The sequence below is a fragment of the Coptis chinensis genome, chromosome 2 (genome assembly GCF_015680905.1).
Source record: "Coptis chinensis isolate HL-2020 chromosome 2, ASM1568090v1, whole genome shotgun sequence".
Taxonomy (NCBI): Eukaryota; Viridiplantae; Streptophyta; class Magnoliopsida; order Ranunculales; family Ranunculaceae; genus Coptis; species Coptis chinensis.
In genome coordinates, this window is record NC_141457.1 from 4,026,505 (window position 1) to 4,045,232 (window position 18,728).

The window sequence follows — 18,728 nt, forward strand, 5'->3', positions numbered from 1 at the left end:
GATCTGCTATAATCTTTTCGTTAGCTAGCGGTCTTCATTATGCATCGAATGATTCTGAATTTGTTGCATATAGTCCAAAATGTCTGGTATACAGACTCTCTATGTGGTTAACATTGCTGCATCTATAATGGATTGCCCCTGTTATCATATTTCAAATCAAATGCTGTTAGAAAACTGCATTCTCTCTTCTTATTCAAAAACCGTCCATGAGTACCGTACACTTGATCAAATAATTCTAGCAACATTGATGACACCCCTCTTAAATTCATGAATTGAAGTCTACGAAAGGGTAGATATGATGCCATTAATTCACCTAAATATATATATATATATATGATGACACATGACAGTAATGAGGTCGGATCAAATGTCTCTGGTAACTGGTAAGTAAAGAGTCGGTATTCATGAGATTCGAGTGCAGCTACCCCACGTATCATGCATATCATATTTCATAAATAAGTAAGATATCAGACCTGATCTCCTCCACTCTGGCGTGGTTTCAAATCCTACACCTCTTTTATATCCTCCACTATGATCCAAGAGTACTAGTTTAGTTTTTAGCTGCGTTCAAAATACAAGTTAAGGAGTTCGGATTAAGCTCTACGCTGCATGCGATCTAAATTAGTGAAAACTAAACAAAGATTATAACTCCAGTTGGCAAGCAACACACTGAATGAATTAATAAACATCCTTTCTCTCTGTCGTTTCTTTCTTTTTTAGCTTTGAAAGTGAGATTCTGAAAAAGCAAAAACTAATCCATTTGTCCCATCTCAACTTTAGGTATCCTTTCTTTCCTTTCTCCTCACTTCAATAAAGTTCTGGTGTCACCCAAAGTAATTTATTTTTCATCATTACAATCAAACACATAATACACCAAAAGACACCTCCCTTTCATTTCCTCATCATACCATGTGTTTTCATGTAAACATGTTGAGTTGAAGATGTGATGTTCTCATGTTCATGAACTTGTTGTAAATTTTGTTCTTGTAGGAAAATGGCTCCTGAGAAATCCAGCTCCAAAGGCCAAGCATGGTAGGTGCTAGTTTTTTTGTTCTATCAATTTTTGGTTCTTGTTTTTTTAACATATAAAGGAGTTTCTTGATTTGGATTTTGCAGGTTTTGCACTACTGGATTGCCTAGTGACATTGTGATCGAAGTCGATGACATGAGTTTTCATTTGCATAAGGTACCCTTAGCTATCTAGCTACAAACTTTATAAGATTTTAGTTATGTTAAAATGTTGTAAGCTTCTGAGTCCATTTTTTTTTCCCCATTGTCTTGTTTTCCTAGTTTCCATTGATGTCGAAAAGTAGAAAGCTTCACCAACTAATAACTGAGCAAGAAACTTCTACTGAAGAAGCAGAACAACAGCAACAACAAGAAGGAGAAGAGGAAGTCGAAGACAATGGAATTGAACTGCACATCACTCTACAAGATTTCCCGGGCAGTTCAGAAACATTTGAGCTCGCTGCGAAGTTCTGTTACGGCGTAAAATTTGAGCTAACTTCCTCAAATGTAGTACCACTCCGTTGCGCCGGAGAGTTTTTAGAAATGGCAGAAGACTATTCAGAAAAGAATCTTATATCCAGAACTGAAACATTCCTCACACAATCAGTCCTCAAAAGTGTGAAAGAATCCATAAAGACGCTCAAATCTTGCGAGGCAATAATGTCTCTAGCAGAAACTATAGACATTCCTCAAAGGTTGATCAATTCCATTGCTGCAAGAGCATCTTCAACTGATCCATCCCTCTTCGGATGGCCAATTAACGAAGGGTCTAGCGAGGCGAATCAGATCTTATGGAATGGAATCGATACTGGGGCTCGCCGCAAGAAGAATGCTGATTCATGGTTTGAAGATCTAGCATTGTTAAGCTTACCGTTGTATAAACGCTTGATTTCTGCAATGAAAGCTCAAGATCTGAGTTCTGAAATAGTGGAAAACTCGCTAATCATTTACGCGAAAAAATCAATTCCAGGCCTATCTCGTTCCACAAGGAAATTATCGTCAACAAGTTCCATGGTAGTTACAGAAGCTGAACAGAGAGAATTGATAGAGACTATAATTACGAATTTGCCCCTTGAGAAGAACAAGAAGAGGAACAGTAGTAGTACCTCGACAACGGGTGTAAGACATTTATTTGGATTATTACGGACAGCTAATATTCTCAACGTTTCAGAATCTTGCCGAACTGTTTTGGAGCAAAAGATCGCGTTGAGATTGGAGAATGCATCGTTAGATGATCTTCTGATCCCGAGTTATTCTTATTTGATTGAGACGTTGTATGATGTGGAGTGTGTAGAGAGGATTTTGGGGTATTATTTGGATAATAATTTGGGTGAGGGATCTGTGATTGAAATGGACAGTGGAGATTTAGAAGAATGTGGTGGTAGATTATCGTCACCACTGATTAATCCGGTAATGTTGGTTGGGAAATTGATTGATGGGTATCTTTCTGAGATTGCTTCGGATGCCAATTTAAAACCGCAGAAATTTTATGATCTCGCGGTTGCACTTCCTGATCAGGCTAGATTGTTTGATGATGGTTTGTACAGAGCCGTCGATGTTTATCTAAAGGTGCGTACACATTTTCGATTATGTCAAGTTTTTAGCGTGCATTATTTTGAGCAAGTCTAATATATGGGCTGTTAAAGACAAATATAGCACTTCCATCTACAAAAATATCATTTCAATGGACTGCCAAAAGGGTTTTAAATTTCGACGGAGGGCATAAACTGTGCCGTCCGTCCAAAAAAAAAAAATCCAACTTAAGTTACAAAATAATGGACATTTAGCACTTCAAAATATAAAACACATTGAAATAGTTGTTTAATTTTGGGGTGCCAAATTTGGCTGGACAAGCTAAAAAGCCTATGTAACACTTTTTAGCAGCTCTCCATTAGACTTCTCCATTGGACTTGCTCTTAGGCAATAGGGAACATTTCCTCGTCTACACAGAAATGCCCAATGTGTCCTGATTTTGGGTGACTGGGTGTGGATTGGCATGCACATTTGGGCATAACAAACAGAGGATTGCTAGCGTGCCTGTTTATGGGGGGCAGGACCATCTTACCTCTATAGAGACAAGAAAATGCTAATTGTTCACCTATTCTTAAGGTTCCAATTTATTAGTAAGAAGATAAAAAAAATATAACTCAATGAGTCAACTCGTCTCCCTCCAGGCTCTGAAAAAGTTGACGTCCACTCCAAAGCAGCTACCAACTCGTCTCCCTCGACGGAATCCGGTCATCTTATTTATTTGCTTTTCTAGTCTGGCTTAACTGATTTAAAAGAACCCCTACTTCCATTCCACTGAACAATTAACAAGTTTGAGATTATATAACAAGATAGCATTAAAAATTAGATGCCCTAACAATTTGAAATGATACATTCACACATAGATTTAAATCAAGAACACATGTGACCCCAGAAACAATGTAAGAAAGTTAAATCTTCAATGCACTATCACTATTATGAGTATTTTTTAGGAGAGCTTCCAATCCCATTATCCCAAAAAACAAAAGATAGTAAGCTCACAAATAAAGCATAACCCAAACCCAACAGTCTACACTCTTTAATTTTTGGAATCAACCATGTGGTGAGTGGTTGTGGTGTGGAGAGGAAGAAGAAATTGAGTGAAATAAAAGTAATTTCTTGATAAAAAGAAAGGGAGAATAAAGAGAGAGAAATGAGAGTGGCGACAGCGTTGTTGACTGTGACCGGTGGTTGTTGAAATCTGAGAGGATGGAAGATGGAGGTGAGTGGTCAACTTGCTAAGGACTCCGAGTCAGTCGGTTGAGTTAAATCAGCATGTTTAGTTTGCAAGTATACTGTATACGGTCATTTTTTTTGGTCTCTATAGAGATAGAATGGTCCTACACTCCTACCCCCATAAAGGGGCATGATACTAGGAATCCTCAAACGATAATGGTGTACACTGATAATGTGATATGCCATATATGCATGAGATTTGAAATTCATACAAGATGTCATTTTGCTGTGCATCTCTTTAGTCTTTACACAATCAACAACAAACATTGAGCACTTTCCTGGACAGGCACATGTGGCTTAATTCAGACTGGCAATTTAGTTTCTCAGCCAACCTTGTTCCTGAGTTCTGGACAATGCCAGTTATATACCATGTCACCTCAATTTGTTGTGATTTGAGATATGGAGTGTATTATGGGAATCCCACAACATGTAATGTTGTTTCAGTGAGTATAATATGGTACTTATGCTACTCACAATGGCGTTGTATGCTAGCATTCTGCATTTCTGCTATAATTATATAAACGTCATTAATTTGGGGTATAGAACTCAGTGAATTTGGTTATGTTCGATCATATGTCGTCATGTAATTCTAGTAATGTAGTATGGGGTGGACTACCAACGAAAATATGTCACCCGTAGAACCATAATTTTACCTAAGGTTGATTATGATGTATGTCAGTGATGTTCTAATATGTTTTAGCCCCAACATTTTAAAATTCACTGATACTTAAGATATTTTGGACAAAGATTCATTTCTGAGACAAAAGTGCAGGCACATCCCGGAATAACAGAAGAAGAGAGAGAGAATATTTGTGGTGTGTTGGATTGCCAGAAGCTGACATTAGAGGCGTGCACTCACGCTGCACAAAATGAGCGACTTCCCTTACGTGCAGTAGTACAAGTTCTCTTCTTTGAGCAGCTCCAGCTACGCAATGCAATTGCCGGCTCACTTCTGGCTGCTGATCTAGTACATCCAGAATCTGCCCGTCCTCCACTTCTGCATCTACAACAACAACAGCATGAACAGCGACAATGCATGGAACTTGTCCAGGATAATAACACATGGAACACAGCAATTAGAGAGAATCAGGTACTACGGTTGGACATGGATAGCATGAGATCAAGAGTGCACGAGTTGGAACGCGAGTGCTCTACTATGAAGAAGGTCATAAAGAAGATTGACCAGACTGTCTCACCAGATACTGTCGGTTGGAGAAACACGCTTGGTAAGAAGTTTGGGTGCAAGTTCAAGACTCAAGTCTGTGATTCCCACGAACGAACAGTTGTGGAGGCTAAGAAGGGTAGACATAACAGAAATTCCAGCTTAGTATTGTTAGAGTAGCTCGTCGGACATATTGATACACTGTCTTCTGTTGTACTCTAAATAAATCTATTTGATTTTTCTGTTCCGTTCATTTCCATTTTTCGTTCACTGCAATGGACACTGATAACAGTGGTGCATTACATTTGAAGACCTAAAAGCTAGTTTGGGAGATACGCGCCTCTATTTATTTATTATTATTTTTTTCATTGATAATTAACAAAAGGGTAAGTAATGCTTTGTTCGTAGTGTTATTCTCGACTTGAAGTTTTCTGGTTGTGCTTTCGATGTTTTTCAATATTGTTCTGTAGATATGATAATCCAACCAAAATTCTTACGTTCTACATTTATGGTGTGTTTGTTAAATTTTAACTCATGGAAAGGAAAGGAAATAAAATTGGTGGTCCACTATGGAATGAAATGGAAATGAAATAATTTTAAATGGTATGTATTTGGTAAAATGGGGAAAGGAAAGTAAAAACTGGGGAAAGGAATAATTATGTTTGTTTGCAAAAGCTATAGAAAAGAATAATTGTACTGTTGGGTCATGAGTGTATTAGTAGTAAGTCCCTATCTATCTATTTCCTTTCCTTTCATTTCCACAAAATTTTCAGGGGTTAGCTAAGGACACAAAACCTTTTCCATTTGTTTTCATATGGAAAAGCTCATTTCCTTTCCATGGGTAAACAAACGTCTTAAAAACTATGGAAAAGGTGGACCACTCTTATTTTCCTTTCCTTTCCTTTCTTTTCCATAGTGTTTCCATCATAACAAACACACCCTTAGAGTAGTTTCAGACCCAACAGTCACTGCAATGAATCCTGGCTGGTATTTGTCAGGTCTATCGATCTGATATGCGCACTGCAGATTAGCAAGGATAGAACGTACAAATCTATGCAAATCTTAGATGGTAAAGTTATATCATCAATGGCTCTAATTTGTCATGAAAGTTAGTTTACTGCTACTATTTCTACCAAGTCTCTACATCCATACGACCACATCCATAAAGGTTTTTAGATTTGGATTGTGTTGTGGCTTTCTCAGCTGAAAAGGATATTTCCCTCCAACAAACTAGTGTCAATTGGAGTTGCAGTACAGAACCAATGGTAGGAACTTTAGCTGTAGCCTGTAGAGTGTGCAAATAACAATAGAACTATGCACATTCCGCCCTGATGCTGAAGTCTTACACAGGCTTGGAGGCCATCCTTTTTCTGCAATTAACCTCTTAACTTTGTTCTTACTATAATATGACTGAATGATGAGCGTCTGTGATTAAACCCTAAACCACGTACAAGGAATAAAAGGTCAGCCACCTAGTTTCAGAGGAACTGGAAGAGTGGCAACGGTCAGAGCTGATTGGTACACAATCTCGACAATGTCAATGAATTCATGCTTATCTTTGAGGGCCCAGTTGATCTTGCTATTGTTTCCACTTTCTAGTACCAAGATCAATCATAATGTGCTTGTTACCGAAAAAGAACGTAACAGTTGAAGGGTCATACAACTCATATATTTGTTGAAGTCAGGACCTGGTCATAAAAAATGAGTGATTTTTTGCTCCCAGCGTTGGCTCCTCCAAAGCTCCAAGGAAATTTTGAGCCACATCTCATCTTTTTCACAAAAAAAAAGAAAGTTACAACTTGCACAAAATCTCAAAATTCCGAATTTTACTAGTTTGTCCCTCGTAAAGGAAATAAAAAGAAGAAATAAAGAAAATGTAAAGTGGAATAAACCAACACACGTGTGTATTTCTTTTTCATTTTCTTCTTGCAAAAACGAGTTAATAATAATAATATCATCTTCTTGTTAGCTTGTTCTTAATGCATCCATTGTGTTTTTTATATTTTGATTCTTATTTTTTGTTTTGTTTTGTTTTTTCATTTTTATTTATTTTTTAATTATTAGTAATAACTTATAATGGGCAAACTAGTAAAATTGGAAATTTTGAGAATTTTGTGCGAGTGTGGCTGATAATTCTCTTGGAGCGCTTGGAGGAACCAACGCTGGTAGCAAAAGATCACTCGTCAGAAATTACATCAGCAAGTAGATAGATGAGAAATAATAATTAGTAAAAAAGCGAATCAGTTATAAATTGATGTACCTGCATACATACAAGTTTGATCCCAGTCGTGACAGAAACGTATGACGACGAGACGATCCTCCTTCTCCTTGATCCACGGGTCAATGGATCATGCCCGTTTAATGAAGCCCAATAGAGACATGACTTATCCTATAACCAAGTGTCAACGTTGCGTTGAATTGAAGTAGTGAACACTGAAGTCGAGAGAAACAACAACACACTCTCCTCTCCCGTACTCAGTACGAGAATCTCATCAGGTAAACTTATTTTATTTTTTATTATTTTATTCTTGTTAGATGGATAGAAGATTCTTTTGCAAAATACTTCTTCTAAGGTTATTTTGAGTCAGAATTATAAGATTCCTTCACGTGAACATTTTTTCTACACATTTCTTGTATTTTTTTCATACATGTATACTATTAACTTGTGGGTTTAGATGGTGGAGGATTACGACATATGCAATTAGTTGGGATTGAGATCTTGACTTTAGACAACTGAAGCAGGTATACACTGCGCAGTTTTGTTATTTATGTAGCACTAGTAGTTGGTTAGGATTGTTGAAAAAGTTGTTTTGCAATCAAATTTTCAAGGTTTTTACAAGCTTTGAAAGTGTTTTGAACCAACGTTACCAGAAACACGGATCGAGTAGTACGTTGGGTAGGCTGAATTGATTCGCTATTTTGAGTAGTAATTTGCTTTGATACAAAAGAATCAGTTCATTCAAGCATCGCTAGTCTAATTTATTTATATGATCTTTCCAATAGCCTATACTGCTACAAGAGAGGGGAAGAGCCATGAGAATGCGCTGAGAAAATAAAGATTAGTACTACATTGCTATTTTTTATATTCTGTACTGCTGTTTTTTTCTTCTTATTTGCTCTTCTATAACACTGGGGACGTTAGAAGTAGTGGTTTGATTTGCGAACGTACCCTAAAAAGGGTACACACGATCTGATATGGGAAGTCGGGAATTGTAGGGAGGGGTAGTGAATCTGGTATGGCCGTTTGTCCCGATAAATATATAATTTCCCAATGCAACATGTGTCGTGTAAACTATAATTTGACTCTCTATCATTCACATCTCATATAAGCTACTTAATTCTCCGGCAGGATTTCACGCTGTTAGTCCCCATTGAACTTCTGTGAATTTTATGAATTGTGGTTGAATAAGTAAAAAATAATTTATATTATTTCTATTCTATAGTTTGTTACACAGACTGCCGGGAGTATAATGTTAGTATTTCTTATACATTCCCGCTGGTGTTTCCGAGTAGCTCTTTGCTACTTAGACCGAAAACATTGTAATCTTTATTATCATTATTATATATATACAATGTGAATTTTACTGATAAAAAACAAGAAAGAAAGTATAATGTTAGTATTAAACTCAAAAGAAGAGGGTGATATTGTATACTTGAATGTTCTGAGAACGTTAGCTCTACTCAGGGACAGACCAGGCAGGCGTGAGGGTATCCATTTGATTACCCTCAATTGTTATACAAAGTAAACATGGGGAGGGATCCATATACAACAGTTTATGCAATGGCCTCCATCTCCCTCTACAAATTTGTTTACGACTTGATTTTTTGTGGATGTCGTCTTCCCACTATGGATAACATCTCTACAAAAAATCGGCTCATTCGAAAATTTCTAAATAAGTCAAAAGAGGGTTGCAAAATTTTAAATCCCGACCGTTAAAAATAAACTCTATTTTCAAATCAATTTTTGAAAGGGGTAGAGATTTTGAAATGATCTAAAATTTTGTGGATATGATCTATATAGTGGTAAGATCATATACACAAAGTATCAACCATTAGTTCAACTTAAAAAAAGGTGTTGTATAAACCGTTGTACAAAAAGTGTTGTATATGGATCCCTCCCCGTTAAATATATAGTCTACTATCTTACAGGACATCAATAGTGCTATAATTCTATTATATTCTCTTACTACTTTAAAACATTTGAGTAAGCACATCTAGATTAGAAGTTTTGTATATTCTAATTTAGTTTTTCATATTTCCGAACAATAAAAATTTCTAACCTAACGAGCTGTCCAAAAACATTGTGACCTCAAAATTGCCACACAAAATTTTCCCAATCGGGTTGCTTTTCAGATGAGTGGATAGGTTGAATACCCTCAACGATATTTCTGGGTCTGCCACTAGCTCTACTGTTCAGTTCCTTAATCTATCGTATCATTTTTCATTTCAGGGGCTTTTTTAACTTCCGATGAAGCCTACCAAAGGGAAGGGGGCAGTGAAGAAGGACACAAAGGAAACGTTGAAGCCTGCCGAGGACAAGTTAGTTTATTGCTATCTCGATAGAAAGATCTTTATTTATATTTGTGAAAGACTGAAGCCAATTAACTTTCCACGTCTTTAAATCCTACTTTTAGTCCTTTCTCGAGCATACGCCATTTCTACCTTGATCATGGTGTCTGTTCTTGAAAGAAGTGAATTAGTTAAAGAAGATGTGGCATGCGTTACAGAGAAGGACAAGAGTTCTGTGGGAACATATGATCCAGTACCTTTTTTTCTTGTCATTTATGAGTTCCGAAATTATTTGTTTATGCATGTTTTTAATTTTCAGAAGAGTTGGGAAGCGAAAGGCTGTTGCTAAAGTTGGTAAGAGTAGCAAAAGACAGGCAACAAAGGCAAAACCGGCAAAACCGGCCAAGAAAGACCCTAACAAACCAAAGAGGCCTCCAAGTGCCTTTTTTGTGTTTCTGTAAGCATCCATTCTTTTGTTAGATTATCCATTTCAGTGTTTCAGTTTTGTTATAAGATCTTAATTATTATGTAAAATTGTGCAGGGAAGAGTTCAGAAAGACTTATAAACTAGAGCATCCAAATAATAAGGCTGTTTCAGCTGTAAGTAGACTTTAAACTTTTCAAAACTTAGTTGATCTTCTTGTTTTGTATTTTAACTTGTGGACTGTCTATTTTGTTTTGTTTACTGATGCTCTACCTAAAGGTTGGGAAAGCTGGAGGAGAGAAGTGGAAATCCTTGTCTCGTGTTGTAAGTATTCAAATGGCTGAAGTTGAATAGTTCTGGTTTAAATATCATATGTAACCCATTACTCTCCATTCTCTCTAAGTTTGGTAGTTTTTATTTATCATTGTATTTGAAAAGGTATTTCAAAAGCTTTGCGTCTCCCAAAATGGCTGGTCTAAGCATCAAATGGATCGAAAGTCTATGTACTTCTGTTGTTTGTTAAGGTGTTGAAATATTGGGCAATGAGTCTTCGACATTATTCTCTCCTAAGCAGCTAAAGCATTCTAATTGTAGAAGATGGGAATCTAACTTAAAACCAATTAGTAATAAGTAAAGAGGCCCAAAACTTATATATTTTTATGCAAGTCTGAACATATCCCATGTGGAACTAAGCATCTCAACACTCTACCTCACATGTGACATTATTTGAGCCTAACACATAGACAAACATATTTGGGTGATTTGGAGTAAACAACAAGCCCTTGGGCCAACAACAATAGCCCGCTTTGGTGCCATGTAGAAGATGAACATCTAACTTAAAACCAATTGGTGATAAATGGAGAGGCTCCAGAACTTATATATTTTTATGCAAGCCTTAACATATCCCATGTGGGGTTAAACATCTCAACACTAGTAAATTGTTCCTTTCATACTGAGTCTCTCAGTAATTTGGTCAAGGTCAGTGCCAAAGTGTAGGTCAGAATCGGAGTATTGATCATTATGAACAGATAGACATGTACCATTAGGAAAATGTGGCAAGTTAAAGAGTTTTATTTTTTATACAATTCTGTTAGAGTGTGTGAGTTTTATTGTCTATGTGGTTGGTGTTGGCAGGAGAAAGCTCCTTATGAAGCCAAAGCTGCGAAAAGGAAGTCCGAGTATGAAAAGCTTATGGCATCCTACAACAAGAAACAGGTTAGTGCACAGCAAACCAGCACTTGCGAAATTATGCTTTTTGAAGAGCTTACTTACCCTTTATATTTACTTTACTCACAGGAAAGTGTGGATGAGGAAGTTGATGAGGAATCTGATAGGTCAAAGTCTGAGGTGAGCGGTGAAGATGATGACAAAAGTGAAGAAGTAAGCTTCCTTACCTGCTTTTTGTTTACATATTATTGCCGCATTGGTACTGTTTTGTCCTCTGTTGCGCGGGTACTTCATATTTTGTGCCATGTTCCATGTCGGCGTGTCTACACGGACACACGAATCAGATATGACACGGACACTTCCAAATGAAGAGGTGGATGATAATGTACCTTAAATAAGATGACTCAAGGAAGCATATAATACTAGAATTGAAATCCTGTAACTAGAAAATTTAACTTATCTTTTCTATAACCCTCTTGTCAAATAGTTTTCTTAATAAAAATTAAAATCAAATGGAATTTTAGCTGTGTCCACGAGTCTGATAGAGTCTGGTGTATAGACCATGCTGTGTCTGAACCTCTGGACCGGACTCGCACCCATACCCATGCAACTCAGGTTTCATCGTATCACTAAGAGCTGTTCGCATTCACATTCCACATTTGCATGGACACCACAATAGGAAAATAAAATATATACATGTGGTTGATTTAGTAGTTATATTAAACTTTTTTTTGAAGTTCATGCATAAAGGGCTTGATATTGTGAAGTCTATGCAGCTTTTGTGGTTCATCGTTATCATTTTAAATGAATATCACTTTTTTAAATAAAAGAGTTACTTGCTTTTGTTTTTGACTTAAACTCTATTGGTATTAAATTGCATTGCCTTGGGAGTTGTTTATAATGGTGTTGATCTCCATATGGGCGTTTGCGAGTTTGAAATGCTCGTGTTTTACTTTGCATCTTGAATCCTGAGGGGGAAATTGAATTTGTCATGCTCTGTTGCTGATGTAATTCTTACACATGATGGTCACTTTGAAATATGATTTTTAAATTCTGACAGAAGCCATATTATACTTTATAATTAGTTCTAAAATCGTCTGAGCTATTGCAAATTGGCTCTTGAACAGAATCAAGAATATGATAGACTGTTAAGTTTTCAGTTTAGAAGATTTCTGGCTAATGTCAACTATCCTTTGTGTACTTAATGTGTAGTTACACAGAAACACATACATTAATACATACAGACACACATTGCATTTGCAATTTAAGTGTACTTTAGGGGCCAGTTGGCCCGCAGCCAGGTTGCCTAATTGGAGGGTCTTGACGTCTTGTATTGGAATTGAGGAATCAGCCTCTCTGCATATGCGCACGCGCACGGTGGGGGGTGGAGGGGAGAAGAACCTACACTTATAGGAGTCTAGTGCACTAGATCATCCATTTTGTACTGGTTACCTGTTCTATTTTAAGTTGTCACTTCCCTGAGCATAAGATTGCAAATCATCAATTAGGATGCATTAATGCATGTTATCTTTATTTTCAGTTAAGGTGATTGTTTCCTCTCCCCGTTTCCTTTTTGTTATAAGCTGGTAGCACTTAATGAAAATAACTTTTTATGTGTAGGAGGAGGAGGAGGATGACGACGACGATGATGAATGAACCAGTCAGCCTAGTGGGCGTTGGCGTTATGGTTTGGACCAAGATATTGGTTCGATGTTGTATGATAATATTTAAGATCATGTGTATAGGTTTTCAAATGTGAAAAATGCGGGTCACAGTGCTGCTGTCGTCCCAAGATACTATCTGTATTTATTATGCATATATATTTGTTTCAACAGTTCCACAGTTACGAGTCAATTTCTAACCCTCTCAGGAGTCAGGAATAGCCGAATAGGTAGATACTAGATTACTTCCGATCCTAACATTCCAAGCGAGCTACTATTCAGTATCGTCCCAATTTTACTAATCAAGTCTCATGTGAACTAGGAGGTACCTAAATGAAGTCTGGAAACACTTCATTACAGAATCACTGCCTTCATTAAGCATGTAAATTGCTCGTAGAATCTTAAAAACATGCTTAGAGACGTCCGCTAGTTTTCCTTTAATCATCGGGCAAGTTTGATCTGACAACTACGATGTATGCCCTACGCGCTGATTCTGGTTTTGTAATGGTCTGGACTTGTATATATGTATGACTTGCTTATGGAGATTCTTTCTATCTAGTAATTTAAAACAAGTTTCCAACTTACACGTGTCCCCATCGATAGCGGGAAAGGGTATATCAGGAATTCTGTAATCAATTGGGTAGTCGAAGAGGTCACCACGTCGTATTAGACACACTTTCATCAATCCTGTTACCAACACACCCCTTTAATCCCAGCAACAATCTTTGACTTTAGAAGGACAATAACGTCCTCAACTTCCATTTCCTCAAGTCAGTTGTAATCCCTCCCGCCCAGTTTTCTCATTCCTCATTTCACCAATTCTGCAAAGCTTTTATCTTTTTCCCCAAAAATGCCCCCCACAACTAGAAGAATGTCATTCCCTAGAGTTGTTATAGAAAGAGACACTGACTCTGAAGAAAGCTCTTCAGAAGAAGAAGAAGAGCCTCAAAACTTTGATCATGAAGTAGAAGTAGAAGTAGAAGTAGAAGTAGAAGAAGAAGAAGTTATTGAGAATGAAAAGGAAGCAAAAGTTTTAGAGGATGTGAAGAAGAAAGGGAAGGCTCCAATAACTATTAGTCTCAAGAAAGTCTGCAAAGTATGTTCTTTCTAGGCTTTTCCTTTAAACACGTTTGATTATTTAAAAAAAAAATAAAAATAAATGGTATTTGGTTTTCAGGTATGTAAACAAACAGGTCATGAAGCTGGATTTAAAGGTGCTACATACATAGATTGTCCAATGAAGCCTTGTTATTTATGTAAAATGCCTGGTAATAATTCTTGCCCTCATTTCCAACTTTTACTTTTTAACATTTTTATGTTCAATCTAGTAAATATATGTTTTTTTGTTATGGTAAGGTCATACTACAATGACTTGCCCACATAGAGTTTCGATGGAACATGGAGTTGTCCCTGCGCGGAAGAGGAGCACTCGGAGTCCTTTAGATTTTGTGTTCGAACGACAGATTAGAACTAATGTTCCTAAGGTATGCTAGAGTGAGACTTGGAATTATTATTGTTTTTTCAATAATTCATTCATTTTGTTTCGTTTACTTTTTCCCATTTGTTTTTTTTATAAATAGATGTATTTTAGTGTTTACTTATTTCTTTGGGATCAGCACAACTGGAACATGATCTCTTAGATAGATTCCCCCCAAAATTTGCGTATGTGATATTGTCTGTGACCAGAGCAAAATTCGCCTCAGCTGCACAGGGGTGGACATAAAGCAGGGCTAGGAGGGGCTATACCGCCCCCCATCGTTCTCAGAAGAATTAAAATACTATATATACTATATATTTTTTAACAACTTAACATCCTATATATACTTGGTTCTAAGTTTAACTCCATAGTATTCCCCCTTGACATGAAATCCTGGTTCCGCCCTTGTGGCTGCATATGACTTTTTGTGAAGTTGGTAGATAGGGCTTTTTAGAATAAATTTTCTGGCTCAAAATTGTATCATTTTCACTAACACTATATTTCATGCGACATGAAATTTATTTTTAAGCTAAGTTACATTGACACGGATACGAAGTCTTTGACACAGCAAAGTATCAAAAATTGAGGTGTATTACACGCAATATGTATCCGTGTCGGACACTTGGATATGTATCTAACACAGATTATTTTTGAAATATGGTGTGTTCATGTAACACAGTTTTTAAGAATGCCGCAAGGTAAAAAATACTGATTGAAATTTTCATAAGTTGTAGATTAAATGCAGCACCTGATTCTATGATATGTTAATTTTTTTTAAATGGAGCATGTGCACTTCTTTGGTAGTTGGGCCCTGTATTTGTAAGTTGTTCTAGTATTTTTCTGTATGGGGCTTCAAAAATCTGAATAGCATGACCGTTTGTTCTGAAGTTCTACTGAAAGAAGATAATGAAATTTTATTAGTGATTGGAATATCTCCATGGTGTTTGTGTTTAAACTTTTACTGCCTGTTTGATAGATCAAGCCAGCATTTGTGGTTCCAGATCAAGTAGATTGTGCGGTTATCAGATACCACAGTAGACGCGTAACTTGCTTGGAGTTTCATCCAACTAATAATCACATTCTACTATCAGGGGATAAGGTAGATAGACCTTTATTTAAATTGTTGTAGGAAACCATTTTATTTTTATTTTTATTTTATTTTATTTGTGTGTGTGTGTGCACGCTGCTTTGCTTTATTAACGTTTTCATTAGCTTTTACATGAGATATAAGAGGGAAGGAATGCAATTGTTTGCTGACAAGTACTTGTTGCTTACTTCTCTTTATATGACAAAGAAAGGGCAACTTGGAGTTTGGGATTATGATAAAGTACATGAAAAGACGGTTTATAGCAACATACATTCTTGTATCCTGAACAATATGAGGTGAGCCTACCTCCTCAATAGACACAGTTTATGTTACTTTAGCATTTCATGTTAGTTTCCTTTTATATATATCAAAGTTCCACACAAGAAAGGTGAAACTTTTTCTATCGCATGCAGGTTCAGTCCATCCAACGATGGAACCTTATATGCAGCATCGTCTGATGGGACCATAAGTTGCACAGACTTGGAGACTGGGATGTCATCTGCTTTGATGAATCTTAATCCTGATGGATGGCATGTATGTTTTTTCACTTGAGCTTTCTTCAACGATTTCATATTAACGAGGTCACCTGGAAAGCTTTATTTTGACCTCGGTCCATATTTAACCAGATTGGTAAATTATTTCAGAAATTGTATTGAATCTTTAGTACTTTTTTGTTTAAATTTACATAGTTTTGAGCAAAAATCAGGTCCAGTTTGTTGCTTGATTAAGTTTCTATATATGTGGAGATTATGTTGTTTTCCCTTCCCACGTTCTTTTGGGTTTGGAGATTTAACAAATTTGTTGAACGTATTGTACATCTAGTTTCGATCGCACATTTTTTGTTATTGCGAGTAATTTTGAAATTGTAGGCATAGCTGGTCATTTTATCCTGATGCTTCGTCAAGTTTTCCTGTCGAAATAATTGCAAGATAAGGAACTTCTATTGGTACTTGGTTTGTAATGGCACCTTTGTAGGTCTGCAGAAATCATTTAGATGCTTAAAGAAACCATTTTTTCCCCAAGTATTTTAATCTGTAGATCTGTGACAAGTTCACAGCTAATTGCTATTGATGGGTGTGTTAGCACGTATGAGGCAGTAGCTTGTGCGGAAATCAATAAAGTAGACAAGCAAACTTGAAAACCGCATATATTTGGATCTATTTATATTTAATTAGTCTCCAATTTCCATTGTAATTTGCAAATGGTTTAATTTTATATATTTATTTATTTTTATTAGGGTCCAAGTAGTTGGAGAATGTTGTATGGCATGGATGTCAATGCAGATAAAAGTCTTGTGCTTGTTGCAGACAACATTGGATATCTTTATATGTGAGTATATAAATTAATGCTTTAAGAAGCTGAGTTGTTTGAGCTTCATTGTAGATACATCTCAATACATGTTTGGACTTGTTGATTTCATCCAATTAATAAAAATTAGGAATGAAACAAGCCCATCTTGTATGGGCTGCATGTCAAGCATTTTACTAGTTCTCCAATGGCTTCTTAGTTCTCGAATGTCTTCCATTTTCAGTGTTTTTTTGTACCATCTTTTTTAAGTAGATGTTCGATTCAAGTTTGATAATGATGAAAAGTTCCACATTCCTGGTAAAAAGGGAAAAGATAACTCGGAAATTAGATGAAATTCCCCAATTCTATTTTCAGGATGGATATGCGCTCCCACAACAAGACTGGTGAGGAGATTTTAATCCATAAAAAGGGCAGCAAAGTTGTTGGTCTGCAATGCAACCCTGTTCAGCCAGAGCTGCTTCTTAGTTGTGGGAATGATCACTTTGTAAGTTCTAAAACTTGATTATACATATTGGTCAATGTTAATTTAACCCACATAGATAATTACAAAATGTTTATTTCTAGATCAAGTTTCAAAATATATATTAGTTTTCTCAGGCTCGTATTTGGGACATGCGTAAATTAGAAGCCCAGTCATCCCTCGTAGATCTCCCACACAAACGTGTTGTGAACGCAGCATATTTCTCTCCAAGATCAGGCAGCAAAATACTTACAACAGCTCAGGACAACAGAATTCGAATATGGGATTCCATCTTTGGGAATTTGGAATCCCCAAGCCGAGAGATCGTTCATAGCCATGATTTTAACCGACATTTGACTCCTTTTCGAGCTGAATGGGATCCAAAGGTGATTAATTCATATTTCGTGTGAAATACCTTTCATTCAAATTTCTGAAGTATCTTTTGGTTGCAGGACCCATCAGAGTCTCTTGCAGTTATTGGCCGCTACATAAGTGAGAACTATAATGGCGCAGCCTTGCACCCCATAGACTTCATCGACACCAGTACAGGACAACTGGTTGCTCAGGTCATGGAACCAAACATCACAACTATAAGTCCCGTTAACAAGCTACATCCACGTGACAATGTCATGGCAACTGGGAGCTCAAGGTTAGTGTTGTATCTTCTTGCTATGCTGCATCTTTTTTAAATCGCATCATGCCTATATAATGCTATATCTAGATGACAGATGACCTTTAATTAACTTAGAGATTCCTTACTAACCTTATATTTAGTTATTGTTTTCTTGTTTTTTATCTGGTAAGAGGTAGAGACGTTTAAAGAATTTCTAGAGGTAGATTTCAAAGAAAACAAGAACACACCCATAATGAAAAAAGAAAAGACAACAACCAAGACACTCAATTCACCCAGAATTTAGATTAACAAGCACCAAAGTTTCAATTTCGTCAAATTTTAGTTTCTGTAAAATCAAAAAGGTCAGACCATAAGGGGAAGGCTTTAATTTTCCCTCTGGCAGTCTGCCTTGTATGTTATGAACTATTATCACATTTGCAAGTATGTTACATTTTCTGTCTCCTACCCTACATTTCCTAGTTGTTTACTGTCCCTTTAACTGTTACAATTATTAGGTCACTTTTCATTTGGAGGACCAAAGATGACTCTGAGCTTGTCCAAGAGAAAGACGAAAGGAAGATTATTCTCTGTGGAAAATCTGGAAAGAAACCCAAGGGGAAGTTTGATTGTGGAAGTGATGATGATTCTGACAATGATACATTCAGCCCCAAGGGCAAGAAGTCTAAATCCAACAAATCTGAAGCAAAACCAAGTAGCTATACTTTGAACAAGTTTAAAACCAAGTCTACGAAATCATCCAAGTAAAAGTCCAAAATTGTCCCAAGTAAAATTATGTTACATTACGTGGAGATGAAATTTTGCAGTAATGTTTTAGGCATCTCATGTACCATTTTTGTAAATTTTGCTAGCAAATCTTGTTTTGTATATATGGATACTAAGTTTGTATACACCCTTGTCTTCATTTTTGTTTAGGGGTCTTTTCTTTTGTAACCCAGTTCCATTTTTATAGGGCGAGAACATTTCTGCTGGAAGTTTTATAGTATTTTGTGCAGTCTAATCTGTATAATGGTTTTATAATCTGGAAGAATAGCAGTAACACATGGAGCTTGTCCAGTATATTAACACATG

At 36.5% G+C, this 18,728-nt stretch overlaps 3 protein-coding genes across 7 annotated transcripts; all 3 read left to right on the forward strand.

Moving 5' to 3' along the window:
* The first annotated feature begins 724 nt into the window (after positions 1-724).
* On the forward strand, positions 725-5,186 carry LOC147514435 (Phototropic-responsive NPH3 family protein). Its single transcript, XM_086583107.1, has 4 exons — positions 725-1,032; positions 1,117-1,186; positions 1,291-2,577; positions 4,544-5,186. The coding sequence occupies exons 1-4, from the start codon at positions 995-997 to the stop codon at positions 5,111-5,113; spliced, it is 1,965 nt and encodes a 654-aa protein (XP_086439233.1). The 5' UTR covers positions 725-994; the 3' UTR covers positions 5,114-5,186.
* A 1,887-nt stretch (positions 5,187-7,073) lies between these two features.
* HMGB1 (high mobility group B1) lies at positions 7,074-12,873 on the forward strand. Of its 4 annotated transcripts, none has more exons than XM_086583144.1 (8): positions 7,074-7,429; positions 9,384-9,472; positions 9,762-9,899; positions 9,985-10,042; positions 10,146-10,190; positions 11,001-11,081; positions 11,163-11,246; positions 12,654-12,873. In XM_086583144.1, exons 2-8 carry the CDS (start codon positions 9,402-9,404, stop codon positions 12,687-12,689), a joined length of 513 nt encoding a protein of 170 aa, XP_086439270.1. In that variant the 5' UTR covers positions 7,074-7,429; positions 9,384-9,401; the 3' UTR covers positions 12,690-12,873. The 4 variants fall into 4 exon arrangements, with proteins under 4 accessions (XP_086439270.1, XP_086439276.1, XP_086439272.1 ...); XM_086583150.1 differs by having other exon boundaries at positions 7,212-7,429; positions 9,765-9,899; XM_086583146.1 differs by lacking the exon at positions 7,074-7,429 and adding an exon at positions 7,461-7,675.
* A 489-nt stretch (positions 12,874-13,362) lies between these two features.
* Positions 13,363-18,679, forward strand: DDB2 (damaged DNA binding 2). 2 transcript variants are annotated; one of them, XM_086583138.1, is made up of 11 exons: positions 13,363-13,790; positions 13,872-13,962; positions 14,051-14,178; positions 15,148-15,270; positions 15,466-15,554; positions 15,672-15,792; positions 16,496-16,587; positions 16,921-17,050; positions 17,155-17,412; positions 17,479-17,675; positions 18,155-18,679. In XM_086583138.1, the coding sequence occupies exons 1-11, from the start codon at positions 13,545-13,547 to the stop codon at positions 18,402-18,404; spliced, it is 1,725 nt and encodes a 574-aa protein (XP_086439264.1). In that variant the 5' UTR covers positions 13,363-13,544; the 3' UTR covers positions 18,405-18,679. The 2 variants fall into 2 exon arrangements, with proteins under 2 accessions (XP_086439264.1, XP_086439259.1); XM_086583133.1 differs by having other exon boundaries at positions 13,405-13,790; positions 17,164-17,412.
* The last annotated feature ends 49 nt before the right edge of the window (positions 18,680-18,728 follow it).

Bases quoted from the DNA above. Each gene is read 5' to 3' on its own strand.
- DDB2 (XM_086583138.1), top strand. From the start codon at position 13,545: ATGCCCCCCACAACTAGAAGAATGTCATTCCCTAGAGTTGTTATAGAA. The intron at 15,555-15,671 runs GTGAGCCTACCT...TATCGCATGCAG, and splicing joins TGTATCCTGAACAATATGAG to GTTCAGTCCATCCAACGATG. The intron at 16,588-16,920 runs GTGAGTATATAA...TTCTATTTTCAG, and splicing joins AACATTGGATATCTTTATAT to GATGGATATGCGCTCCCACA.
- HMGB1 (XM_086583144.1), top strand. From the start codon at position 9,402: ATGAAGCCTACCAAAGGGAAGGGGGCAGTGAAGAAGGACACAAAGGAA. The intron at 9,473-9,761 runs GTTAGTTTATTG...TTTAATTTTCAG, and splicing joins TTGAAGCCTGCCGAGGACAA to AAGAGTTGGGAAGCGAAAGG. The intron at 9,900-9,984 runs GTAAGCATCCAT...AAAATTGTGCAG, and splicing joins AGTGCCTTTTTTGTGTTTCT to GGAAGAGTTCAGAAAGACTT.
- LOC147514435 (XM_086583107.1), top strand. From the start codon at position 995: ATGGCTCCTGAGAAATCCAGCTCCAAAGGCCAAGCATG. The intron at 1,033-1,116 runs GTAGGTGCTAGT...TGGATTTTGCAG, and splicing joins AGCTCCAAAGGCCAAGCATG to GTTTTGCACTACTGGATTGC. The intron at 1,187-1,290 runs GTACCCTTAGCT...TTGTTTTCCTAG, and splicing joins TGAGTTTTCATTTGCATAAG to TTTCCATTGATGTCGAAAAG.